At 39.2% G+C, this 27,649-nt stretch overlaps 2 protein-coding genes and 1 long non-coding RNA gene across 7 annotated transcripts; 1 reads left to right on the plus strand and 2 right to left on the minus strand.

Moving 5' to 3' along the window:
- Positions 1–1,219: 1,219 nt before the first annotated feature.
- Positions 1,220–10,575, minus strand: LOC131298643 (uncharacterized). Of its 4 annotated transcripts, none has more exons than XR_009190527.1 (3): positions 10,362–10,575; positions 3,612–3,741; positions 1,220–1,765 (listed from the first exon to the last, which is right to left on the minus strand). It is a non-coding gene; the product is annotated as an uncharacterized LOC131298643 (long non-coding RNA). The 4 variants fall into 4 exon arrangements; XR_009190528.1 differs by having other exon boundaries at positions 1,220–1,533; positions 10,362–10,530; XR_009190525.1 differs by lacking the exon at positions 1,220–1,765 and adding an exon at positions 4,408–9,274 and having other exon boundaries at positions 3,321–3,741.
- A 2,561-nt stretch (positions 10,576–13,136) lies between these two features.
- On the plus strand, positions 13,137–17,374 carry LOC131297974 (squamosa promoter-binding-like protein 16). The gene is made up of 3 exons (XM_058323212.1): positions 13,137–14,264; positions 15,610–15,746; positions 16,632–17,374. Exons 1-3 carry the CDS (start codon positions 13,882–13,884, stop codon positions 17,213–17,215), a joined length of 1,104 nt encoding a protein of 367 aa, XP_058179195.1. The 5' UTR covers positions 13,137–13,881; the 3' UTR covers positions 17,216–17,374.
- Positions 17,375–18,375: 1,001 nt separating this feature from the next.
- LOC131298134 (uncharacterized) lies at positions 18,376–22,868 on the minus strand. 2 transcript variants are annotated; one of them, XM_058323443.1, is made up of 2 exons: positions 22,599–22,868; positions 18,376–18,975 (listed from the first exon to the last, which is right to left on the minus strand). In XM_058323443.1, exons 1-2 carry the CDS (start codon positions 22,748–22,750, stop codon positions 18,909–18,911), a joined length of 219 nt encoding a protein of 72 aa, XP_058179426.1. In that variant the 5' UTR covers positions 22,751–22,868; the 3' UTR covers positions 18,376–18,908. The 2 variants fall into 2 exon arrangements, with proteins under 2 accessions (XP_058179426.1, XP_058179425.1); XM_058323442.1 differs by lacking the exon at positions 18,376–18,975 and adding an exon at positions 19,988–20,460 and having other exon boundaries at positions 22,599–22,828.
- Positions 22,869–27,649: the final 4,781 nt, after the last annotated feature.

Here is a 27,649-nt window from a genome sequence, read left to right on the forward strand (position 1 = left end):
CTCTCCACTCATTATTCTCAAAAATTTCCCTCAAAATCCCCAAACGAACTTCGAATGTGTGTGTAGACCCAATCAATTTTGAAATATCCACATAGTTCACATCGCATCACTTGAACGGTTGGACTCAATATACATAGAATGACTCAAATCCAGTTAAAAAATTAAGTACTGTAAGTGGTGAGTCACCCAATGATATTTACGGTCCATCTTATTTTTCAATTTATTTGATGTATGACTCAAATTCTTCAGACATGTTCAAACAATCTCCCCCTTATGAGGGAATCATAATTGGGCCTAGCTCCCCCTCGATCTGATCCGCTTGAATCCCCATTAATTCATGATCCTTTTACTCTCCAAGACCATGCCCGTACCCAGGCTTATTCACCGCACCGGCTACATCCACCAAGAGACACCTTACTACCGGCTACCTGCCGCGTGAACCAGGAATTTTTCGGCTCCCTCGAGAGTTTCCGAGCTAGCCCACGACCACCGATGTGTCTGGAAGAGTTTTCCAAAAATTATCAGCCATCAGCTCTAATACCGATTGTTAGAAGTTTAATCGACAAAGGTTCCCCCATTTACGCATAGGCCCAATTTCGTACCATATAATTTGGACACAATATATATACATTGAATGACCCAAGTTCACTTAAAGGAATCTTTGTTGATCGAACTCCTAACACATAGGACGAGGGAGTTACTTACCAAGGGAGAGAGCGAGTGCTGGACATAGATGTTTAAATGCATGCACATGTGGTCAGAATTATTTGATGCACATGGATCTCCAAAAGTATTTTTTCTTAGAAAATACATGAACATTTGTGTTTGAATATGTGCCCAAATCCTTTTCCAATAAAGGGGGAAAGTTTTCGGGAATCTTCGATTATGATCTTTTTCTTTTTCTTTATCTCCAATTTTGTAGATTTTTTGAAAATTTGAGTTTGTTTCAGATGGGGATAGATTCGGTGACGAAATCGTTGGATTCGTCAGTTGAGTGGTCACTATCTTTGACACGTGGATGGCGTGCAAGTTACTGAAAAGAATCTATTTTGAAAAGCTATAAATAGGATGCCTATTTAATTTTTTTTAATTAAAGTAATCATTTTTAAAACTAAATTAAGCATCACGAGAATGGAAAAAAAAAAAAAAGGAATGCTGCATCAAAAATGTAAGAGTCCGCTTAAGTAATCCAAAACAAATAATCAACCCTGACAAATAATCTCCATAATGAGAAAGAATCTGATTAATAAATAATAAGGTTATAACCCACTGCTTGCAACTATTACAACTAGAATAATAAAGGTCTGGTGCACACCGACAACACGGCGAACAAAAGATACACCAGAGAAAATCGATAAGACGAGACCATGTCGGAGATACGGTTACAAAGTGTTGCTAAACAATTGCACAGTGATTCTCCTAGCGACGAGCTTTCCCACAAAAACCGACCAATAACCAAGCGACAAATGCCCCAGGTAGAGAATGTTACGCACAGTGATAACACATGTAAACTAGTTAGATCATAGGATCAAACTACAACGTAGAAGCGGATCAAAAAAAACTACAACGTAGAAACCAGCAAGGAAAAAGCAAAAAAATAAAAAATTTAAACGAAGCCGGGGCTAATGGGCCAGATGGAAAGGGCCGAGCCTTGGGGGGGTCTCAGCAAATTTCTTGACGGGCCAATTTCTTTACCCAGCTGGCCCTTCAAGTTTCTGAATTCTTCACTCGTGTGCCATTTTGTCCATAAAATGGAGGCCAGGCCCTACACATTTTGCATAAATTACGCTACGAACCGTTAGATATGGCGATAAGTTTCGGGAGGCAGGGGAGATAATAAGAGGGGGATATGGTAGAAGGAGAGATAATCATATGGGGGCGATTAAGCGCACATGGTTTGTTTGGGTGAGGTTATGGGTGGGGATAACGATATAGTCGTAAATGATAATCAGAATTTTGTAATCTAATAGCCGGACATAGAGGCGGATATATAATGGATTCGTTAACAGGTGGGAGATATAATCCAGGTTTGGTCTCATATACCTCAAGAATCACATTAAAGATCAATTTCTGCTTTCCATCATTGACAAAAGTCATCAAAAATCCTTAATATAGCGCTTGGTATTGGACTCCACGACTTACCAATCCTAGCTCCGTCCATGCCCCCTTCTACCCGGAGATCTCACACTCAATTGTTAACAAAGGGAAAAGCGGCAAAAATTCTTCTTAATACATGTCACGAAATCGTTTAATCACAAACGGGATTGACCAGTGGCGGAACTATGTATGTTGTAGGGTGTGCCATGGCGCACCGGTCTTGATATAATTCTTAGGTGTACTGTACTATTTTGCATGCACTCAACTGCGAAAACTCTCCATTTTGGCACCCCCTATCATTTGAAGGAATTAAGTAATGACTCCCAAACTATCCCAGACCCTTAAGTTGCAAAAACTATTGTAACCGTGTGCGATGTTATATTCCTCTAGTTTTTTCCCTCATTTTTCAGGCGGTAAATTCCTGATTCCGCCCTTGAGAATGACTATGTACGAGTCTAAAAATAGGGGAGGGTGAATCCAACCGGCTGACCAAAGTAATTGATCAGTCTACTTAGTGTTTGTTTGATTAATTTGGGGAACAAAGAATGTGGGGTGGGTGATTCTTTCACCTTGGGTCCTCAATTGGTCATTTCCTCGTTTTCTAGTACCTTGTTGCCGTGCTAAAATGATGGGATGCCTCCACATCAGAAGCCTGTCTTACCATTTTTGTACTAGCACTAATGGAGTTTAGGACATGTTCATGTGACAGCATTACCACTTTCAGTTGCTGGAAAAGAAAGGTTACCCACCGGCTATCAAAACAGAACTACCAAATAACCTCATTATCAAAACTCATTATCAAACGAACCGAGCTGCTCGAGGCTCGGCTCATTCTGCTCTTGGCTCCTTAGTAAACAAGTCGAATTCGAGGTTGAGTTCTAAGGTCGTTTGGTGAATGAGCCGATGTCGAGTTAGTTGTAAAGAGGCTCGTTTATTAAACGAACCGAGCTCGGGTTTGTTCTCTTTGGGTCTCAAAGCTTTTTCTCTGTGCATGGTTTCCAGTAAGTTTCCCTGCACTTATTACCCCATCTCTCTATCTCTCTCTCCATTCATTACCCCAAAGCCCTCCCTCAAAACCAAGAGAAAACCCCCATCGATGCTAACTTATTTAGGCTCGACCTTCAGAGCTCGGCTCGTTTGCAGCCTTAATTACCGAAGACCCTATACTTCAATCAACAGTAATAATGTCCCAGAAGATCAGAATAACAGAACCATCTTTCCTCTTTTTCTTTTTTTCATTTAGATCCACTGAATTTGACCCCACCAGCACCTAATAACCCTGAATTAGAAGAAAAGGTTTATTTCCCCAGATAATCCTATTGGTTAAATCTAAATATGCAAGTCCAATCTTTCATGTTCATAAGCAGTAATGCAAGATAAGACTGAAGGAATATCTTTACAGCCAGGCAATTGTTGTGTAGCATAAGTAATATTCCAGTCATGACTCGTTAAACATATTATACCGTAAGCATCCAGCGAAGAAGATGAGAACCGTAAATTGTAGGTGAGCATACCTTCAACCAGAAACTCCATCCACATGAATGCTTATAGATGCAATTTTGAACAAGCAGCAGGAAATTCGAAATGGGAAACTGAGCCACTAACAGTAGGAGCTAGCATCAAAACATCACTGTGTCATTTTCACTGCCATCAGAAACCAAATACAGAAGTCAAAGTTACTAGCAGTTGATGAATGTTTGAGCCCTTCTTTTGTTCTTGATAACCACCCTACGAATAGCCGACTTTTTCAAAGTGTGAATAATACAAAATTACAAGCATCCCACATGCAGGTATATAGTCAAATATGTTGATCACTGTAGAATAATGACATAAATCATGGGCATTGGTAGCTGTCTTCCATACATTATGAGACAAACTCATGAAAAACTATAGATTCGAATCAAGGATGGCTGCATAGCTTGTCACTAAGTTTGTAATATCTTTCTCCTGTGGCAAACTAAAAATTTCCAACCAAGCCGACAACTCAATCTTTGAGGGACCTTAATGGGAAAGCAATCACACAATCAGCACAAGCTTATGTTTGTACTTAGTGTCGTGGATTATGATCAGTTGGGTCAATCACCTCAAAAGAATGTGACTCTGTCGGTAAAACTGACTATATGGCAAAGGAAGTACCACTATGTATGAGTAATAATAGAATATAGATGTGACGAGATAATATGTTTGGTTCGTCCTACATTAAGCAAAATTTAATAGACTCCTAACACACGTCAAAAAAATCATAGATGAAGGTACAAAAAGAAGATCATCTTCAGTTTCGCACCCGGGAATTGGGAGCTATGGACCCACCATAGAAATGAGGCTGATGTCACATGTGGTTGCACATCTCTCGATATCTTTTTCAAACAGCTTGGTTTTTACAGTGTTTCCCTTCCTTTTCTCATTTATCTTGTTAGCCCCGGAAAAACAAATGAAGAAAAAAGAGTTCAACTTTGTGATAGCTTAACAGCTAGTAATATAAACCATTTACCCTTGAGTAACAAAACAATTACACGAAACTAACATCACCTAGCAAGCCTTGGTTGCAAAATTCATCCCGAAAACATTACAACAGAGACCACGGGAATTCATGCAAACCAGAAAACTTGACTAGTGGAATTGCAACAGAAAAGTGGTCATTTAAATGCTAACATCAGGAAACTATGCAATGCCAGGACTATCAAATTGTTAAATTACGCTTAGCTTGGTTTCTGATACCAGTACTTGCAAATATCCACACCATGCATTTCTACACATTCATTCATCAAGATGATTTGGCAGTAATATGGGTAAGCCACATAAAGATTTATAAGGAGAAACTTGCCAAATGCTTAAGCCTTAACCCTACTGAAAACCTTGGAAGGTATAATCAGTATGCTTGGTTACTCAAACCATCTTCAAACCCAACAGCATTCAATGGAGAAATCTGTAGAGTCCCCATGAGATCTGGCTTCTATCTGCTCTATCATCAAATGTATCCTCGGCAACTAGAATAGAGGTATGGAACCTAATGCACAATGTCATCAGATGTGTGACCTACATGACGCGCTTGTTTGGAATAGCAAGTGGACACCTGTGTGGATGAATGGCCGACTTCATATGAACCTGTGTATTGCAGTACCAACTCCAAGCATGCAAATACATAAAGGAAGATAACCACCAACTTGTGGGTCTTGAACACAGTTTTCAACTTGCCCACCTGATTTAATATTGACAGAGAATGGCCAACCAAAATCTTGTACCTTTCTATTTGTATTTCTGTGTTCAGTTCTATCCCAGACCCTTAGCAGGTACCTAGTCATTAGCCAACATGATTGCAAGAATTCCTCTATTATTGCCTTGTTTCACCAGTGCCAAATCTCTCCTTTCAAAATCCCATTCCACGACCTATCTCCATCCATGTGTCCTTTGATAATCTTTCAACGAGGCCTCTAAAAGAAAGTTTGAGATGAAGGTGAGTCCAAATTCTTCCTTATTTAGTATGAACATAATCAACCCTGTTATCTTCATCTTTTGCATGTCAATGTTGCAGTTACTGGGTTGGATGCACCGTAAGTTAAGGCAAAACAGCACCGAGCCATTCAAAGAACTCACAACTGGTACTACCACTGTACTCCAATTTCCTACCAGAAAAATCCCTACAATAGCGTATCTGTCTTCTTCTTCTTTTTTTCCTTCTTTCACTGGCATCCCACTAAAAAAAGTAGCCCGATGAATTATAGGACCACTTTAAAGGACTAGAACTAATGCAGTGAGTTTTCCTAGTGATTGCTCAAAAATTTGCTAAAATGGATTTCAAAGAAATTGCCACCTCTACAAAAATGATCCTAAAAGATGCACATCAAACTGTATCGTTACCGCTTATGATAACAGTGCTGTTTTGGCATTGCACTACCACTCTCCCGACAGAAAAGGCCACATGTTATGGACTGCAGCCACTTTTATGGTCTCTATCTCCATTTTATGCAAAGAAGAAAGAAACAGCACAAGCCGTAAATCTTGTTGAAAACTTTGTTTCTTGTCTGGTTGCAGGGAACTCATATGGTTGCCTCTCAACACAGCCATCCCTCTATGAACAAGAATACTATCCAAAGCCAACCTTCAGCCGCGAAGAATCTCCCACTGAGCTCAAAACCAAGAGGTTGGAAGAGGTTTCTGAAGAAGAGTGGTCTACTATGATCACTGCGCCTTTTGACGGCTTTCTCATGATTGGAACCCTCGGACTGGAACAAATCCTTACAGAGCCCTCAACACCAACATTTCCCATGCCTTTTGAGAAAATAACTGAGGAAAATGCAGAGGTAACAGAGAATGAATTGAAGTTTATCAATGATGAACTAGAGAAGTTCCTCGAGGCTGAAGCTAAAGTGGTAGGTGATGAACCATCAGAGAGAAGCAGTTACGTTAGCATAATTACCATATGCGGAAAGCAAATTGAAGGGGTGGACAATGAAGAGTTCGAAGATAACGGGGAATTCCCACTCCAGGAGTACCTTTTTGGATCTTCAATTGAACTGCCTGAGCCAAACATGCAGGTGGAGAAGGAGAGGACATCTCTGGGGCAGCTCTTTAAGATGAATAACATAGCACATGACCACTCTACTAGTAAATGCGAAAAAATAAAGAACCACGCTAGGGGAACATACGCCATGCGTTTCATCAGGAAGATGCTAAAAAAGCTCCATTCCTCTCCACCTCCAAGAAGCTCTACAGGCACTGGTGGTGCAACTGCTGATCCTCCTTCAACCAAGAGGAAACTCCCCAAGGTTGGTCACCCCAGTGTTGCATTCTTAGGAAATACTATCTATAATAAATGAGCCATCAAAGAGGGGTCCCGTTAGTGCTTACCTACAGTCTACAAAGTTGAGATGTTAAATGGGTCCTTCTATTGACAGCCCAGGCTGTCAATAAGCCAAAGAAAATGACAAAAACACACACTCCAATACACTTTTTACACTTTTCAACCTTAACAATAGTGCCCAGTGGGCTGTTTTTAGCATTTTTCATGTTATATAGTATATGCCATTCTATGCAACAGAAGGAGATGAAGGACTGTCTTAGTCATAGCATTAGTCAGATGGTACAGCAGGTCTGATTCTGTTGCCTCTTGACCACTTTGGCAATCCACAATAGGTCCCATCTCGGATGGCCCTATCAAAGTGGGATAACAATGATCATCCTATGAGATATCCTAGGTTTTACCCCATAAAAGTCCCATCAGCAAATCCCAGAGTACAGATTCTTGCAAGGCACATATAGCTGTCGAGTACTACCTGAGCATCTAAGGAACCAACCGAAAAGATATCTTGTGATTGTGACATCTTAGCAGTTTTCAACATTTTGTTAGAGCTTGTCCCACAAGAGCAAATTAAGTAATTATCACCTCTAGAACGAGTATATGACTAAGGGAAGCCTCCCCACTCAAAGTAAAATGGTTATGAATTGGATGCTTTAACATGTTTTATTTTAGGTGATATGCCACCACACATACAGAATTTAAAAATCTAGCCTGCTTTGTTATGGAAGTCGGAGCATGCAGAATGCAATAGAAACTGTAGAATACACAACTACTGACTTAAGTTTATAGTTTTAGTATGTCTGGCATGCAGGTTCTAAGAATGCTCCACAAAAAAATCCATCCTGAGAGAGCAAATGCAGAGGAGGAGCTCAAGAAGTCACGTAATTGTGAGAGTAACAAAAATTCAATAGCCAGTGGCTGTAACAAGGGAGGTCTGCCTTCCCAAGACAACTACAAAAGCAGGTCTCCTCTCAGAGCTATATTTAAGAAGGAAACCACCAGCTTGAACGTAACTCATACGGGGCTCAGCAGCAGTGGTATGAACGAGAAGAGGGAGCACTGGATCAAAACAGACGCAGACTGTGAGTATATACTAACCACCTTCACTACATACTTGGTAAACATCCCAGTTTCCAGCAATCAACAGTGTCCGATATGAGATATAAAACAGAAGCTAATAAATCAATATTTATGTTTTTGATTTGCCCCATGGACAATAAATTAGGTGCATCATCACTTCTCCGTTCAACTATGCCAATATTGGTATATATAGGTACATGTATCTCTATGCTTGTGTGACTTACTTCACACATCAACTCATTGTAATTTGATTGCAAGAACATAAAATCCTTAAGGCGACACTACCAAAGTACCAACATTGATGCAACTGTTTCTCACCCATTCTCCCTGTTTGCATTGTAGACTTGGTGTTAGAGCTGTAGAGCAGCAGAAGCTGAACAACAATTAGCTGTATCCTTCTGGGTAAGAAGTGTTCAATGCGGTGTTTGATAAGATGCTGTGTGTTGGTGGCTTTTTAGCTTGTTATTATAGCTGTGATGCAAGCGAGCTCCTGCAAACTAAGCAGAGCTCATGCAAACTAAGCAGAATAAAAGGGGTGTCGGTACCAAATCTCCCGGTGTGACATGATTGTGTGGTTTCAACTATTATGATTTTAGTGCTTGTCCTAGTTTGTGTGAGTGATTTTAAATGCTGAAAATGTTGATTGAACTGTTAAGACTTAAGAATTATCGTGTTCTTGCTGTCAAAAAAACCAGTGTTCATAAGATCTATTTTCCGTAATCGGACTGAATTTCCACATGACAATGTCATGCAAAAGAGCTAGAGCCCAGAGGGGACATGGGAGCACTAAACAACTGCTTCTAAGAGTTCATATACAAGTGAATTTACATAGAAATGCTATGAAATGAATGCTTAAAAAGGAAACAAGAAACTTGCAATTTTGACCGATTGGCATTTTAGCGTTGCATTTTAAAATTCTAGAACGGCGTCGACTCCCTTGACAAAAAATATGCTTCTGGGCAATTTAAACCCCAAAGCTCTTATTCTTCAATTTATCCAGCAAATAGTGGTTGGAGGTATAGAAACCTAAGAAAATAACCTTGACAACATAAGAGAGTACTTGTTTTCAACTTGAACCTTAAAAACTCCAACCTTAACAGCTCTATATGGGACCAAATAGACAGGTAAATGCCAATCTTTGACTGGACAAAGTAACGAACTTCAAACGGGACAAATGGATCTTTTATCTCGATATCAATTCATGGGGATGGGGCCTTTCCACAAACTGGGTATTCCAATTCAAGCCCATTTGCCTTTTTTCTTTTGTTGCCGAACTATATTCGTTTCTGATGCTAGAACCTGTGCATTCACAATAAAACATCCAGATTCAGTTTTTGCACCTGGATTTTTTGACGGGACGATTATAAGCAGATCTAGAGACAATATAGCACAATTTCACCATATCAGGAGATCAAAAAAGGCCCAGACTACAGGCCTGCTCATAAATCCATATCAACTGCATTTAACCTCTCAGATTGGTGACACAGAACCATCATAAGGAAAAGGGTTAAAATCCATTTAGGCAGATAAGTGATCACTGATATTATCGTAGTCACTGAAATAAAAACTGGTATTATTTTCACTTCTAGTTCTTCTTACATCTAAACAAACCCTAGCCACCATCATAGTTCATAATCCTCGGTCTCATAATATTGTTTCCTGTTGGTGACCTCCCAAGCCTACGGACCTGAGGGAAACAACATCACAACCCAAACTAAACCGGGTAATGGGTCGTCTGTTATGAAGGTTTTTACCATGATATCGACTGTTATGAAACTTCCCAGGGAAACCTTTCACATTGCCCCAGTAACTATATCGAAATTCAACATAATCGTCTTGAACTCCACTATAAAAGTTCTAATGTGAAACCACATGTGCATAGACTACAAGCTTGCATTTTGTATATTTCTAGATATCCAACGCCCTCCCTCGTGTGCAAACCATGTCTTCCACGCAGAGATGCAAACATAGAGCGCTTAGACCGAAAACCAAACCAAATGCAAAGGGGAGAACCACAATGCATTAACAAATGACAAGACCTCCCATAGATCAAATCTCCGATACCATGTTAACTCACTACGGTTAGGAATGACATAATGTATCTCATGCTATACAAGAAATACAAACATATACATGCAGTCAGACATATGCAAACCGGTAGGACCACAATAGGAAACTTCATTGGAGTAAACAATCAAGGAAAAAGCAGATCAAAAAAAAAAAAATTTCAAGGAAAAAGAAATCGATTGTTTTTTTCTTTTTATAACCGGATGTCCGGAATAACTTGCGTTCCCCTCGACTAATTATGGGGCTTAACACTGGGCAAATCCTCCGGGAAACTTCATTGGAGTAAACAGCAATCAAGAAAAAAAAAAAGGGAACTTACTTCGAAGCAGGAGAGATAGAGAGAGGCGTTGAGCGCTCAATCACTTCTGAAATCCATTGCACGCAGAAGACACCAATTGAACGAAATCATGGGAAAGAACAAAACCATTTCGCGGTAAAGAAAAGTGGTGCTAATCCTAACTTTTTCTTGAAATTGGGAAAAAAAATTTGTAAAATGAAAACTGATTTTCACTATCCACTTTTAATGTCAAGTTATGAACAAAATGTAGCCCATCATTTAATGTATAGTTATGAACAAAATGGAGCCCATAGTAAAATAACAAAAATGATAATCACACAACAATTCAAACACAACCTCTCACATGAATGTGGGCTCCACACACTACTATGTGTCGGCCCCATATATATGTGAGAAATTATGTAAGTTGTATTTAAATTATTGTGTGAATAGCATCTTTGGTAAAATAAAGTAAGTGAAGCGCGAAAATCAAAATTCTTATAAAAATTGTGCTTTTCCTATGTGAACTGCTTTTTTTCATGTACTTTCTTCTGTTCTTACCTGTCATTGTTCAAGAAAACTAGAAACCAGCGGCCATTATTATTCAACCATAAATACTTACACATTTTGGTAGGTCTACTTTACACGCATTCATATTTTTTGATGGACTCAAACACACTGAAAGTGTAATGTGTGTGAGTCCCAATGTGAATGTGAATGAATTTGTATAAATGTCTTTATAAATATTTGTGGTTATAAAATGATTGAACCAACAATTTTTGAGGTCATTTCACTATGAAACTGCTATAAGACTAACGGTAGAAATTAATTCGAAGCGTTCAATCGGTCCGGGACACCCTTAAAAAAAACTACTAGAAAACAACATCCGGCTCATGTCCCTTTCTTGGCCAAATCCTTCATTTTGTCCCTCATCTAGTCATCTTTTTCTTCCATCTATATCAGCTTATTGTAGTCGCATTTCTAAATTTTGGCAACATTTCCAAAGCTACAAACAAAACCCTGAAAAAAAGGGACAAGTAGAACTACAGAAGGGTACAAAACAAATCTCACTGTCAGGTCTTAAAATGGTCCCCTTAAACGAGTTCCCATCCAGTTTATTTCCCTCCGATCCCCTAAACACGATTTGTTCATGTATCAAACGGAGTCCGATTGAATTGATTTTTGGAGTAATGTATATTCTTCCCGACAAATTTTACAAAATATACGAAAGCTAGAGAGAACCTGAGGAAAATAAAACTGAATGGGAACTCAAGTCAGATCCTAGTTGCATTAAGCTTTCCGAAAAGTCTACAGTTCCAGACTAAAGAGATCCTAACGCCCCGCCGGGCCCATTTCGGCCACTGAAAGGTTAATTCGGGCTGTTCAAATATTCTATAAAAAAAAAAAATGAGTGGGTTTACGCGAGAATCAACGGCATCCGATGCGTGTAGGTGCTCGATCCAAACACTCCATGATTTTGCAAGATAAATTTTTAAGCATTCTTATTTAATTTTGATTTTCTATAAATTGAAAAACTAACTCGAGACACGTGGGTATCATCAGCAGAGGAAGAATTTTGGCCTCGTTCCACTAATGTTCTTATTTAAAATAATAATTTTATTTTTCGTTTTACGAGACAGGTCATTCTTTCACATTTGTTGATTTTGCGTCAAATTTGTGTGAATTATTGGTTCATTTCGACGAAAGGAGTTGGAAAACAAATTTTATCCAAAAAAAAAGTAAGTGCAAAATTAAAACGAACCAATGACCACAAGAAATTGACACAAAATTAACGAATATAAAAAAATATATGAATAAGAACGAAACAAAAAAGTGAAGTTGTCTTTTTTTTTTTTAAATAAAAATAAAAAACTAGGCCTTCATGTGCCCCAATAAGTTTGAACGAGAATCTGTAGGACCGGATGCCTGCCGACCCCATATAGCTCCTCCCTTCATACAATTTCAAAGCTTATTTCATGTAATTTCTCGAATATTAATAGCCAATGTATCCAATAATTTCTGCAATGGCGTCAATAAAATTATTGGTTCAATGAGATAGTGTGCTCGCTTATGACTAAAGGCCACAACTTATTTAATTTTGAAAGCAAATTTTCATTCGTCCCAATGTCACATTAACATCACGTGGAAATATTGTACACAATACCCTACTACCAATTATTGTATTTCAAGACTTTCTCACGACTTTAGCTCATTATGAGAAGCTTTTTAATATTATGGATAGATTAGTTTTATAAATACAAGTGCACCTATCACCCATAAAAAAAGAAAATTAATTCAACAACGGTAGTCACGAAAATTTATTATATTTATTTCTGAAGATAGACGGTAAGTATAATGTGAAACGTGAAAATTTCTTTATTTCTTTATTCAAAACCATGCGTACAATTTTCATTTAACGCCAAGTTTTTCTATTAATGATAACGATACATCAAAAGTTAAGAAATCGGCCAATCAAATTATCAGAATAACACGCAAAATTCGTAATTTAAATTGCATTTTATTTAATGGACATTAGAGAAAGTCAAATTCTAAACAGATCAAATAAATGATAGGGAATTGATTTCTACACTTCTTATTTTACCATATACACTCCTTTTTTGTCTTTATTTAATAGTGAATTCACTCGATTGTCTTTTAATGTGTGAAAAGGTGAACCTATGAAAGGATGAAAAAGTAAATTTATATGAATAAAAAAGAAAGAAAGAATGTATGTGATAAAAAAAAGAGTGTAAAAATCAATTTCAAACAATTCTCTTCCTTCTTTTTTTTTTTTTTTTCTTCCCATCTCCTCTTATTAAGGTTCTGACCATCAAAGGGCCTGTGTCCATCCCTGTGCTGTTTCCCAACCTCCCTCATGACTTTTTCCTTTGTCAATGGGCCAGGGAACTCAAATGGCTGGAAAAGCTAAATGCAATTTCCTTCTGCTCCACTCGTTCCTGCAATAAGTTTATTGTCTTCCCTCCTTTCGTTTCACCTAATTTTTCAACTCCTATTTAGCGTGAATCTAATTGGGTATCTGAGCTAGTGTCAAACTCTGCTATTTGTGTAATCGTGTATTATTTTTCTGAGATCAAGCGGCAGAGACTTTCTACAATTAGGTTCCAAGGATAATGGGGTAGTTACAACTCACCTTCGCAGATTGGTTCAACTGCTTTTCCCCCTAAAGTTCGTGTTTGGCGTACTTAAATTCCACTGGATCTTTCTCCTCTACCGGGTCTTGGTTTTAGGTAAGTTCCACCGTATCAAAGATCGACAGCACTTAAATCTCTCAACTGGGTTTATGATTGTTTTTTCCCTTTTGAGAAAAAACCTAAACTTACATGGGTCTGATTAGTTTATTCCTTCTCTGGTTCTATTTTATTGTCTTTTAGCCATCTATATATGGGTCAAACTGTTGGGGTTTATGCGTTTATGAGTTGGGTTTTAGTAGAATCTTTGTGGGTTCTTTACTTCTTTATGATTGATTGATTGTTGAGTGATATCAATAGAACATTGATTGAACTGATTCAAGGGGTCAAAGTGTAAGTTTTTATCATCAGTTATGGAGTGGGAATTGAAAGATTCAGTTTGGGATTTTGGTGAATTGATTGGGTCCAGTAGCAGCTTAGGGGTGCACAAGAATGGAGGAGGGTTTTCCGTTGACTTGAAACTTGGTGGATTAGGGGATTTAGGATTTGGGTCATTCGAAAAATTGAAGGAAACAACAGGATCCACAACCTCATCATCACCTTCTGGGTCCTCAAAGAGGTCGAGGGTTGTGAGTAACGGAGCTCAAATAATGTCATGCTTGGTAGATGGGTGCAATGCTGATCTGAGTAAGTTCAGGGATTATTACAGGCGCCATAGGGTTTGTGAGCGGCACTCTAAGACCCCGCTCGTGACCATTGGTGGCAAAGAGCAGCGGTTCTGCCAGCAATGCAGCAGGTACAGATTGGGAATCCTTGGGCCTTCAAGTTTTCTGCTGTTTGTTTGATTCAAAATATAAGTAAGCTTCATGTTTCAGAATTTCTTCCTGTTTGAGCAAAAAATATTAAAAAGGAAAAATTGCAGCACCACATTGTTTCATTAGCTTGTACAAAATTGGGATGCAGAATATTGCAGTTTTATATGTTAGTAACTTAGTAAGCAATCGTGGTTTTGTCACTCGCCATAGACTGAATCTTCATATCAACAGCTTTTCTTAGCTTCCCTGTTGTAATTTCATTCATTTCTACCAGTATATGTGATTTGGGTTAAGGAATCCCCGGCATGATTCTAAGTCCCATTCCTGTGATGGAAGTCCTTGGTTGAAATGAATGCTTGATTTATTTTAGGAATAATGCTTGATTTGTTTGACATTATTCCAGCTTGTTAAATTGGAGCTGTAGGATAAACTCCAAAACTATTATACACGTGAGTAGAAGTCAATGGCTTACCATGTTAACCAAGAAAGCCTCCCTTTACACTTGCTTTCACTGGTTGCAGTAAAAGTGCAGAAGGTTAGGTACTTGGTTTTATGTTGACATATTAACAACGGATAATGCAACTGATTCTCTGATTTGGTAATGTTTTTAAAGTCGCGAGACCATTTCTGGTTTATATATTCGATGCACAACAATTTTGGATGTTCTTTCGAAGCTGTATGTATTCAAGGGCCAAGCTGTTGGTAAGAAATAACACCTATTGACATACTATTGTTCGTACGAGGATGATGTCATCATTTTTCCTGACCCTTGACACCCTTTTGAGAACTCTCTGTCTCTCTGACATTCCAAGTTGATTTGTGAAGGTGTATGTTTGGTAAACATAGGCAACATTTCATCTTTTTATACATGGGCATATCTCTGTTGGATACAGTATACTGATGGAATCACAATGATATGCCACTGTAGCATGAAGGGCTTTTGAATCGGGGAAGCATGGATTGCTGATTGGTCGTATAGTCAATGAATGATTGTCAGAGTTTTTTGAGTTGTACTTTTCTGGTTTAGCATCAATCATTCTGATATTGTCAAGCAATGCCATGTTCCTTGGTGAAAATTAATGTTTTCATGACACCTGTGACCAGTAGACCGTATAGGGCAGCTACACACTAACCGTTAATGTCTGAACTATTTACTGAAAATTGTACCAATATGGACTCTCAAACGAAGTAGATCTGTTCTCTAGTGAAACAACTTGAAACCCTGAGCGTCTGATGTGGCACAGTGGGACCTTTTGAAACCCCAAGCAGTTGGAACCTACTATTTTCTGGATAAGTTTTTAACTATCTGGATTTGTCATTTTGTAGATTCCAAGCTATTGGGGAGTTCGATGAAAAGAAGCGAAGTTGCAGAAAACGCCTTGACGGTCACAACCGACGTCGGAGAAAACCTCAGCCAGAAGCCTTCCATATGAGTTCTGGGAGCTTTTGGTCCAATCACCAAGGTTGGATTCTTTTCTACCATTCTATCTGGATTGATGCTTTCTCACCACTGGTCATCTTTCTTTAATCAATGTCAATGGTTAATTGTAAAGATAAGATGTAGTGTTATTTTCTATATCAACACAAACTACATCACAACTCATTCAAAATGGTATTTAATTGTATTAGCCTGCTACCTTAAAAGGGTTATGAGTGGTTGTTTCCCTCTGCATTTACTTGAATAGCTGGTAAGGTGATATTAAAGGAGTATAAATGAACTGTCATCTAATTTTTTAATATCTTATTTCCCCTGTGCTGCATTTCAGCAGTATCGGTTTGAGATTGAATTCATGAACTTGTTGAAACCACTTTTGTGCTTCATTTAATTGGGTTGTGATGGAGACAGCGGACCTTATTATATGAACCAGTGATAGTGTGGTGGGTAATGGTCATTCACTTTCAAAGTTGGTGATTAGAGTTGTTCTCAAACACGTCTTGCTGATTACGCCACAGTATTCACCATTCACATCAGTACCATAGCTTAGATTTTGAATTGCATCTGTTAGGTTATGTTTTGGCTTAGGAATCCAGTACCACAAGGTTAATATTCACAAGTTAACCGCTTCGGTTCATGATTACTCTGTTGATGTGTCCTATTTCAGCACCATGGATGGCAGATGTGTTGGTCATATCCACGTAGAACATAGTAATACACCTTGGCAGTTAAAACTAAGGTGGTTTGTTGAATACATACTTTGTCAGATAATGGGGAATGGATCATAAACTCTAATCCTTGTAATTATTCCTTCTGCAAATTGGATCATAAACTATAATCTCTCATGTTCATTTTTTGAACCCTTTGACTCAAATATGTTAATTTTGGGTTTTGATGTCTTCTGAAAATCTAGGTGCGAGACTTCTATGTTTTAGTGGTCCAGAAGCATATCAAACCTCTTCAGCTGGTTCTGTTCTTGCATGGCCCAGGATTGCTAAGCACCGCCAAGACCTGCATGCTGCTGATCAACAAAGTATTATCTCAAATTCTACACCCTGCCTGTACAATGGAGGAGACAAACGATCCCCATTCTCGCTGGTCAACTACCCTGAAAGAAGAAATCAAACAATCCCTGAAGTTTCCGCCTGCCATCGACTTGTCAATAGCAGTACTTCCCCTGAAATCGGCAGGGGCCACCAAAAAATACTATCCGATCGTTTAACACAATGTATCAATTCCAAGCATGCTCACTCTCTTCTGTCATCACATCCGACACAGCCTTTGGATGTGATTCATTATTCTGACCAGTCGATTGGTATCGGCTTGGATAATGATGGTCTAGTTCAATACTCACACTCACAAGGAGTGGAGAATCCTTCACTGTTGGTTCCTCAGGGAAGCAATGAAACGAACCCTCGCAACCAGATATTTCAAGTGGCACCTGATGATCTGTTGGAAAAAAGAGCCTCGCAGGTGCTACCATTTTCCTGGAAGTAGTTATTTGCCTTCTCTTATTATTATTATTTTTCTTTCTTTTGAACAGATTTTCTTTGATTCTTGGTTAGTGTACTTCTAATGGTAGTGATTGATTTCCTCTATCGGTGTACGCATTTGATAATTTCTACATTCCTGTTTCTAAACAACATTGTGAATTTATTCTGTGCTCACCTTTGGTTTCTCTTATGGTCCGTTTGATTGCAAGACAAAGATGAACTGTAGGGCATCATCCAAGCCGTCCAAAAGTGTTTTGAATGGTCCAGATTTGAAAACAAATTCTTCCAGGGAAGAGAATATCCTTCCTAGAAGAGTTTGTTTTCAATCTGGACCATTGATTGCTGAGATGGACGACTGGCGTGATACATTACAACCCTGTAGGGTGGCCTGACGTGGCAACCTCTTGGGGTCATACCGCAATAGAGAAATCTATTGTGAAGTCCCTAGACTCGGCGTGGATGACATGCCTTCAACCGAACCAAGGAGGAGAATAGTCGAAGTGTGGGTAAGCTAGTCCAAACACTCTTGACCATCGGGAAAAAAAAAGGAAAGAGAAAAAGATACAAGTGGGGCCCGTTTCAATGGAACTCATTTGTATGTGAGAGTGGTGTGATTGAGGTGACGTGCCTTTAGCATTTATATTTATAAAAAAGATTATAGTAGAAATTGCTAGTGACTAGGTAGTGTATTTTCTTTTGGGTTTAGACTCAGCTTTTGGCTTCCCACCAAACATGCATGGGAATCTGTTTCCCGTGTTAGTGGGGAACAATTATCTCAATTACCGATGTTGTCCATGTTGCCTCCACTCAGATTAGTTTTTTTATTCTCTGGGTTTTATAAAAATAATTTAATGTTGTTCTTCCAATTTCATGCTACTCAAATTAGAGAATTGATTATCATTTTCTTGTAAAATTTTATCTTCCAGCAAACAATTCCTTTCCTGCCCTTCTCTCTTTCACCATTTTACTTTCCATCTTCATTTTTATGACCAAACAGACTCTTACGTTTGGCAGGGAGACAATGGGGTAGAAGTAGAACAATAGTTTACAGAAATTCCACAATCAGCAAACCTGGCTTTTCCATTGATTGCCTGTTTAACTGGTTACGGACCGGACCTTGATCAGCAATAGCCTGTTGGATATACAGAACGAACACGAACAAGATACGGGAAACAAATTTTTGCCAAAAGGGCAAATGGAGTCATTCATGTACCACTTATACCTTCCTTTACAATTAATCTGGGCAAATCTGAAAAATACAAGGCAAAACCAACCAACACAAACCTCTAGCTGTGACGAAAAGGGAAAAAAAAAAACCGACAATCCAAAAGATACAAGGCGAAACCATCCAAAGCAAAGCTCTAGCTGTGACGAAAAGGGGGAAAACCTGACAGTACTCGAGTAAGAACACAACCCATGCGTTTGGATAATTTCTCGCTCAAGTACTTCAAAGATTGGCTACAACCAAAGATCATCAAAACGCACAAAACCTCTCTATCATTGTACACCACTCTTCTACACAGAAGACGAACAAGTACCAGCGGAAGTGCAAAGAAGATCAAAACAATATTATTTTGGAGCCGTAAGTAAGCAGTATTGATCAAACTTTTTTATACAGGATAAAAAGAGTGAAATCCAAGAGAACATGGAAGAGTCAGCCGCCTTATGGTATAAAACCCATGATTGATCTGATACATCTATTGCTTGTCCCCCTTGGGAGTATCTTTCTCAGGCAGTTCCTTGGGTTTAGCCTTCTCCATTTCCCTGAAGAAAAAATTCACGAGTCATATCCATGCTGGCAAAGGTTGGCATGGACGAACAACAGAAGATGCAATAAAATCCACATTTAACAAGGAATTGCTGATCAAAGATTGCTAGCATCGTAAGATTGTAGCAGAAACAAAGGGATGAAATTTGGCCTCTTTTATATGCATGGAAGAAATAACAATGGCACCTGTGAAGCCACCTTGAGGGCCGTATAGTCAATTCTATTAACCAGTATATTTTCCTTCAAAGTTATATCAGACAAACACCGCCTGACCTCTATTTGTACGTCAATTTTCAAAACAAAAAATCCTCTGCCAAGCATCCTTATTATAGGATTGTTCGCGCTGTCAACATTGTTCCCAGATGAATGAATTATAATAAGTCTTATCCTTTCCTTTATAGGCAACTTGGAGTGGCTTGAAATTCAGTCACTTTATTGAGGATGAAACCAAAGCCATTGGGGGTGTCCGGGACATCCTATCAAGTTTTCTCCCGAAGGGGCTCTGAGTGATATATATATATATATATAAAGGAATTTTCAAGTGAGGGATCCCTCATTTTGTTAAAATGAGGGACTTTTATTTCCCGATCAAATTTTGAAAATCCGAACCGTTCAATGTGTGCAAAACGTAATTTTTAGGGTCCTCGCGAGAAATCAGCAAAAAAAATGACCGGGAAAGGCGTCATCCGAGCAGTTTTTTTTGAACCGTTCAATGAAAACTGCTCGGATGAAGCCCTCCCCGGTCATTTTTTTTGCTGATTTCTCACGGAGACCCTTAAAATCACGTTCTGATCACTTTGAGCGGCTCGGATCATCGAAATTCAATCGGGAAGGGGAGTCCCGCATTTTAATAAAATGAGGGATCCCTCACCGGAACCTAACTAATATATATATATATATATATATATATATATATATTTGGTAATTTAGAAATTCATAACAATTAAACATAAGAGAATAAAGTCATGGAACCATAGTGCAAATACAACACACCAAAAGCAAAGTCACAGGGTAGAAAAGTTCTAAGGTGGCCTACTCCCGCTCTGAGTGATATGATGAAATCATCAAAAATGTCATGTACCAATGAAGCACGGTATCAAAAGATGAGCTTAGATGAGTATAAATACACATTTCAACCGCACACTAACAAGAACTTGCAGAAACAAAAGGAAAAGGACAATGATAATGTCACGATGAATTCTTATAGTGCCACAACATTTTGGAATTGTTGACTAATTTACCCTTTACATAAAAAAGTGATGCAAATTGCAGGCTTCTTTCACTTCTTCTTCTCTCTATCTCTCTTAAATTATTTCCTCGCACTTCATCATCAACAAAATTGTTCACCTCTCGGTTCGATCTCTTCTGCTCTCTACCACCGCCAAAAGATCTATAGTTTCCTCTCCTTTCCTCTCACTAAAAATTTTACCGGCCACACGACCGCCTCCATCCAATTTACTTCGATTACCTCCATTCTGAACCTATACAGAAAATCCTTCCCTAAACCCAGGATCTATACATGCATGTCAATAATAGAAACAGAAGACGTTCAGATTTTCCCGTTGAAAAATAAAAAATAAAAAAAAACTTCACCCTCTTTTGCGTCCCCTTTCAAGTAGAAATTATTTTGGGGCATATGGTGCTTGATTCAAAGATCATCTACAGCTTATCACCGTCATCACCAAAACAAGAAGGCCGTCGGCTCCAAATGCAGATGCAAAGGAACAGAGACGCTGGCCCCAATCGAAGAATGGTCACGAGATTAGTGTTAAAAGTTAAATCCATCGCCCTTCTTGTGTTCTCCACTTCTCCTCACGATCAGTCAAGGAAGTTGGGAAGAACTGGAATGAGAGAGTAGAAATAGGAGCAAATGGGAGAGTAAAGGAGGAGCATAGTTGACGAGAGGAAAAGAGGAGAGAGAAATGGGTTCTGCACTTTGCACCGAGAGTCGAGAGATGGAGCAAAACTGGTTAAGGGCACAATTGTAATACTGCGTTCCAATGTTGTGGCGTTAAAAATACTCCTCGTGGCATTATCGCCACCCAAGGAAAATAACTCTAAATACTTTGTAGAAGCACATGTAGCCAAACCGATAGTTGGATCCCTAAGATGCGTGACAATAATTTATAAACCAAATAATCAAGCAAGAGGGATACATCATTGAGCGAATATAGAACTAACAGACAAGTATTGGATCGAACATTATAGACCTAGTTCCAAACCCTGTTGACACTTGATACTAATTCATCCATTTGCCGAGTAGAGCACTGCACAATACATCCATTTAAAATTTTACAGGAAAGGCTGGAAGCCTGGAAACCTTTACCATGTTGTGACAAAGCCACAGATTCGCGATGGTAGGCACAATAAGAACATAAAAAAGGAAAAAATAAAATCGATCACAAGATTCATCATGGAAAACAGGAAGATGGAAGTAACAAGTTGCTGCCCTCAAGTCTCCAAAACCCTTACCAAACACATGAGTTCTCTCTCCTATGTCTCAAAACCTATCCCATAAATGAGAACTAACCAATAACATTGTCTCAGACTTGGGGGGGCCATTGTTGCAACATCATGGAAACTGACAAAGCCTTTCCAAGGGGTATGACAAACTCCTGTGCAATTGGCGCAACACCGTGCAAGCATCCGGTGAGGAGTGGACGAGAGCTGTAAGATTTTCAACCAGCTTAGGAATTTGCTATTTGTCTTCGTGGTTCTCATAATCGTCTTCGTGGTTCTCATAATCGTGTTGGCAATAATTTACCATGGCAAAATGTGAAACCTTAGGCAGTCAGCAACTGCACCAACACATTCCTTTCCACATCAAGCCCACCGCAAGTCCACATACATTTCTTTTTTGGTAGTGGGTAGTTGTTACAAAATTAATGCCAGGGAGTTTGACGCTACTCCATCAGCTCAAACCCCAAACCTCAAGTGGTGCTAGCAACTGCTAGGCCAACTGCCCTAGTGTCAAGTCCCCATTCTCAGACCAAATACAAATTAGGTAGTTTCATCCTTCCTTCCTCTCCATTTCTTTTTCTTTTCCAATTTTGGTACAAATTAGATAGTTTCATCCTTCCTTCCTTCTAGAGGTGTCAAACGGCCAGGCTAGCATGGACGCAGCTTTAGACGGACCGGGCACGGCACGACAGTCTAAGACGGGCACGGCACATCCACGACATGGAAGTGGGCCGAGCATGGCACAACGCGGTTCTAGACGGGCATGGTGCATGGCACAACAAATACTAAAGTTGTTAGTTGTTACAAAACACGGTTGGAGATGGGCCGGCATGGCACGGCGAGAAGCACGACCGTATGACACCTCTACTTCTTTCCTTACTTCCTATTTCTAACACCAACAGGCTCTAGAGATCAGTTCAGTTAGGCTAACGCCAATAACAAAACAAAAAAAAGAAGACCTTAAAGTGTGAAGTTTTATACCCAAACGTCTGAAAAAGATATCCACGATCAATTATTCAAATTGGCCGAATTAAAAACAAGATTGAATGCAACAATTAGAAGGACTGCTGAATGAAATATGAGGGATAGATTGAATTTAGGGCTTTAAAAGTAGAAGAAGCTGATAAGAGCAAAGACACTGTGGTGGAAGGTAGCGTACTTGGCGGCAGCGGTGGACTCTTGTTCGAGCCAGTGGCGAATCTGACGGACGTTTCGCCTGAAGATTGTGGCCGTTTGCTTTACATCGCTCCTCATCAGCAGAACCACTGCGCTCACTCCGGCCACCGTCAATATCAAGTTCGTCAAAGCCATTCTCTCTCTCTCTCTCTCTCTCTCTCTCAGTAATTACTACTACTCCTATCACTTTTTCTTCAAGTTCAAGATAATTGAAAAAACCTAGTACTACTGTATATGAAATAATTTTGAAAACAACAAAATAGGTTAATTGAGGGGCAAATTTCACTGACCTCCCCCGAGGTTTCTGACATGAACAGAAACCTCCCCTGAGGTTTCTGAAATGACACTGCCCTCCCCTCCTTTACCCGACAATACCAAGGGACCCCCCTGCCGTTAACTTTCCGTTAGAAAATGGATGGAAAAGGTGATGTTGTACTATACTTTTTACAATACCTATACTACTCTCATCAGACTCTTTACCGCTCTCATTTATAAAATATAAAATACAAACATTTCTACACTTTGCGCTCATTTCTCTTTGAGAGCGGTAAAGAGTCTGATAAGAGTAGTATAGGTATTGTAAAAAGTATAGTACAACATCACCTTTTCCATCCATTTTCTAACGGAAAGTTAACGGCAGGGGGGTCCCTTGGTATTGTCGGGTAAAGGAGGGGAGGGCAGTGTCATTTCAGAAACCTCAGGGGAGGTTTCTGTTCGTGTCAGAAACCTCAGGGGAGGTCAGTGAAATTTGCCCTTAATTGAGAGTAAGAAATAAAAAGTTGATTTAGGGAGTACGGAAATGACTCCCCATTTTTTAAACATAGATATATGAGTTGATTTTCACCCCATTTTTGAAACATAAATATATACTACTACTAGTTTTTGTGATTTTAAGATTAAACATGAAGCAAAATTTGTTATGTTCACTCAGCTATGTTCAATCAATCTTATTTTTGTATGAGTAAAAAAGCTCGACGAGGTGAATCGTATTACAAGACTCGAGATGGGTCCGAACATAATGGCACAGCTCTCTAGTGTGCTCTCAACTCGAAGCATAATTTCAACTCCGTCCCTCTCAAGTAACCCACCAAAAATTATTCATAGCTCGAATATGTGGTGACCATATGAGTTAGAGTTAGAGAGTGATTGATACTATGAGATCCATGATTTTATTTTCCTATTGGAGAAACAATACCATAGATAACATTTTGGGAGTGAATTAGAGCAACGACTCGAGACTATCAAATAATTTCTTTTGCCACAATTTTTAAGGAATTGGCTCAGAACATCAAACAAGCGACTACTATAGTAGTATTTCATCATCGCCAGTTCGGCTTTTACAGTTGGTAACAAAAAAAAACTTTGTTGCAAATAATGCCTAATGATTGTGAAATTAATCAAGTTACGTGTAAGCTGATTCGAACACGCCGTTATATGAGCGTGTGAAACACACAAACGAGATAGTAAAAAACTCGCTATATAACTGGAATGTGGGTTCTTTTATTGGATGGCGTTAGCCTTTTGGTGGGTGGGACTAGGTCCAATATGCAAGAGTCCAGTATCCACCCAAAGATCACTTTAGCCTTTTGTGAGTCGGACCATTTCCAGTATAAGCAATTTTAGGATCTTCCTACTGTTGGGCTTGAGCACATTTGACCCAGGTTCATCTATTTGTGAGTGCGCACTGCTAGTGGATCAAAAAAGTTGTGATCTTTATCAGTGGCTTACACTATTACCGAACTCGTTTTTGGTCAGCTTTGCATTATGTGTTAGAGAGGGACCCGGGATGCTGCAAAGCAGCTTTCTGTAGAGCGCCTTGCAGGACGCATTCGGACCGTTCATCTTGGCAATCAATGATCCGGATTGAAAACAAACTCTTCCCTGAAAGAGTTAGGGTAGAGTTAACTTTTTTTTGGAAGAGTTTGTTTTTAATCCGGACTGTTGAAAATGCTTTTGGACGGTCCGTGTGCGCCACGCAGTGCTCTACAGGGAGCTGGTTTGCTGCATCCCCGGATCTGAGAGAGAGCTTATGCTCATGTCTAGATGAACGATGCAAGTTATCTTATTTTGACGAAATCCCTTGTAACTGCCATTAGACTTTTCGCGAATGAAATTCACTTGTTATTGATAAAAAAGAAAAGAAAAGAAAATTCTAGTGAATTGTTGGCCATGAGATAAAAGTGGAAATCTCATGTAAGCCATACAAGTAGTGCACTTTTGTGTAGAACATAGCCTTGCTCGCTTGGGAGATTCAAAACCCCTATTCATAATCCACGATAAATTTTCTTTATCTATCTCTCGTCACTTATTACACTCTAAAGATTCCCTCAATAACCAAATCGAACGGGGTCCGGAATTCCACCTTTTCTTTTCCACTTTTCCCCTTCTTCAACAAAGAAAAGTGGAAAGATAAAGTGGGGAAAAGCCTAAAGCAAAAGATGAAGAATGGGCTGAATAGGCTTTCAAAAGGGCAAATGAGTGGAAACTATTGCAGTACGTGATGCTATATATTTTCTTATTCTAGATTCTGCAACTCTGTGGCGGCTATTGATCAAGGAGAGATACGTGTATGAAGATGAGAAAGATACCAATCCATGTTTCGGATAATAATAGCACTCCATCCACGTAAAAAGGAAAGGAGAGGAGTAGGAGGCCTTAGCCTTACAAAAAGTGGATTCCAAGCAAGTTGATTCAAACCCTTTTATCAAGAGGAAAACTTTTTTTTGCGGCGGAGCCGTGAATTTACTTCACGGCGCTCAATCACGTGCGCCTAATGGGTTTTGGACGGTCCGGATTTTAAAAAAAACTATTCGCCGGAAGAGTTTTTTAAATCCGGACCATTGATTGCCGAAACGGACAACTAAAATTGCGCAAAGTTGTGAAAAAGTTTATCTCTTTAATCAATCTGTCATGTCTCCTTTTTTTTTTTTTTTTTTATTCTCCCTCTTTTGAAACGTTTTAAGAACCTCATAGATAGATCCAATTTGGGGTGAGAAATGGAACTCATCATAAATGATAGTAGTCATACGTGATTTTTACAAAGAGAGTGCCTATGGACAGTCCAAAAAGTTCGACAATATGACAATGGCTTGAGACCTCTGGATAGTGAAGAGTATGTGCAATTTAAGAGTGCATATGGACGCTTAGGCATGTTTGTCAAGGGTGTTAAGAAGGGGGACATGAGAAGGAGGGGATAAGGGAGGGAGAGGGAAAAAGAATATGGTGTTTGGTAGGGGGTGAAGGAAAGGGATAAGGGAGAGGGGGAAGAGCTTATGCCTTTGAAGGGGCCTTAACTAATCCCACCCCCCACCCTAGGAAAAGCTTATTCGGGTGGGGAGAAAGACCAAATTGACCTTCAAACCTTTTTTGTATTCTCAATGTAATTATTTAATAAGGGTAATTAAGTAAATTTATACATCATCCACTGTTATCTAACTACTCTTATCCACCCACATCAACTAGTATTACTTAAACCGAGTATAAGATAATCCATCCTCTTAGCTAATCCTCCCTCATTACATATCTGCTTCTTATCCACCCAAAACCTTATCTGTCCAACAAACGAGCCCTTATGGTTTAGTTGTTGTCACCGTGTACCACTATCACCACTTCACATTTGTCGCACTCATCAATTTATGAATGTTGTCACTTGTTTGTGAGTGTTTATGGTTGTAGGATCTTTCGTAGCAATATTGATGGTGGATTTGCAAGTTGCGAACTTGCGATGTAATGATGGTGTGTACTTGTGTGTGAAAGTATGTGGTTGGAGCGTTATTGCATCTCCACTACTACCACCGTCAAAGTTATACAAGGTAGCAATGTAAAAAGGAAGCGTTGGTGCATCAAGGGGATCATTCGGGACAACGATGGCCAATGGGTTGCTGGGTTCGGGCAGAGTATGTGGATTACGTCAATTCTTGCCATTGAATTTTTGGGCCTCAGGGATGGTTTGCGTTGGAGAATAACATCCAGAATCTTTACATTGAGACTTATTGAAATCACCCTCTTTTTCAACTGATCATTGATCGAGCCCAATTCGGTAGTCGTTGAAGTTTACCAAACGGCTGTCAAATTCAATTATTTATTAACCGGACTACAACTAAAGATTTGCATAGTATAGTGAGGAAGTCCGAGTCGATCCACATGGAGTTCGAATATAGCTTGTTCGGATTGAAGATGTAAGGGTTTGTGGCGTTAAGGCGGCCAACTTTTAGTTTTCCTTTGAAAGGTAAGAAATACCCTTATGAAAAATACTAGAAAATGAGTTTTAACTAAGAATTAAAGGCGGCAAGGCAATGGAGTTACTAACGCCTGCAACTTAAGCCATCTAACAATTCTCAACGAAAACACGGTTGAATCGCACGGCATAGGCTATCAACCGGAAGATTTAGCTATGAAAATAGTTAGACTTGATATAGAGTTTGAATAACAAGCTAAACACAAGGCGTGGCATCGCTCTCGGAACCATATGAGCGAGCACATGATCACTGGAGATTAACAACGCCAAGACTTGCATTCAAACTAAATATCAAGGTCAAGAACTAGAAGCGTGGTTTGGAAAGCGAGCAAGTTCTTCGGTTCTTTTGGCAAACACGAGGCGAGACATAGCTCACGGAACCATATGTGCAAGCATATGATCACCGGAGGTTAACATCGACAAGTTTTGTTACATAAAAGGCGAACCACTCACATTTCCAAACAAAACCTCAAGTCTTAAGTTGAGAAAAGCAAGATTAACCAAAGTCACAAAGTGTTATTCACCCCATAGCCAAGCCTTATAGACTACTCACACATATTGAAAAGACTATAAAGCATGGAAGGAATGATAAACATGATTAACCGATAAAAACGAAAATAAACTTGATTTATATGAAGATCCAACTAGTAGCTACAACATTAAAGAACAAGAAAACAAGAAATGATCAATACCTTAAGTGGTTCTTGAAGAAAATAACTTAAGAAAGCTCCAAAAATATTAATGGGGTAAAAACTAACCTAAACTAACTACCTACCCTCTTTCAAGAGAGAGAGAGA

The sequence above is a fragment of the Rhododendron vialii genome, chromosome 8a (genome assembly GCF_030253575.1).
Source record: "Rhododendron vialii isolate Sample 1 chromosome 8a, ASM3025357v1".
In the NCBI taxonomy this organism is placed as follows: Eukaryota; Viridiplantae; Streptophyta; class Magnoliopsida; order Ericales; family Ericaceae; genus Rhododendron; species Rhododendron vialii.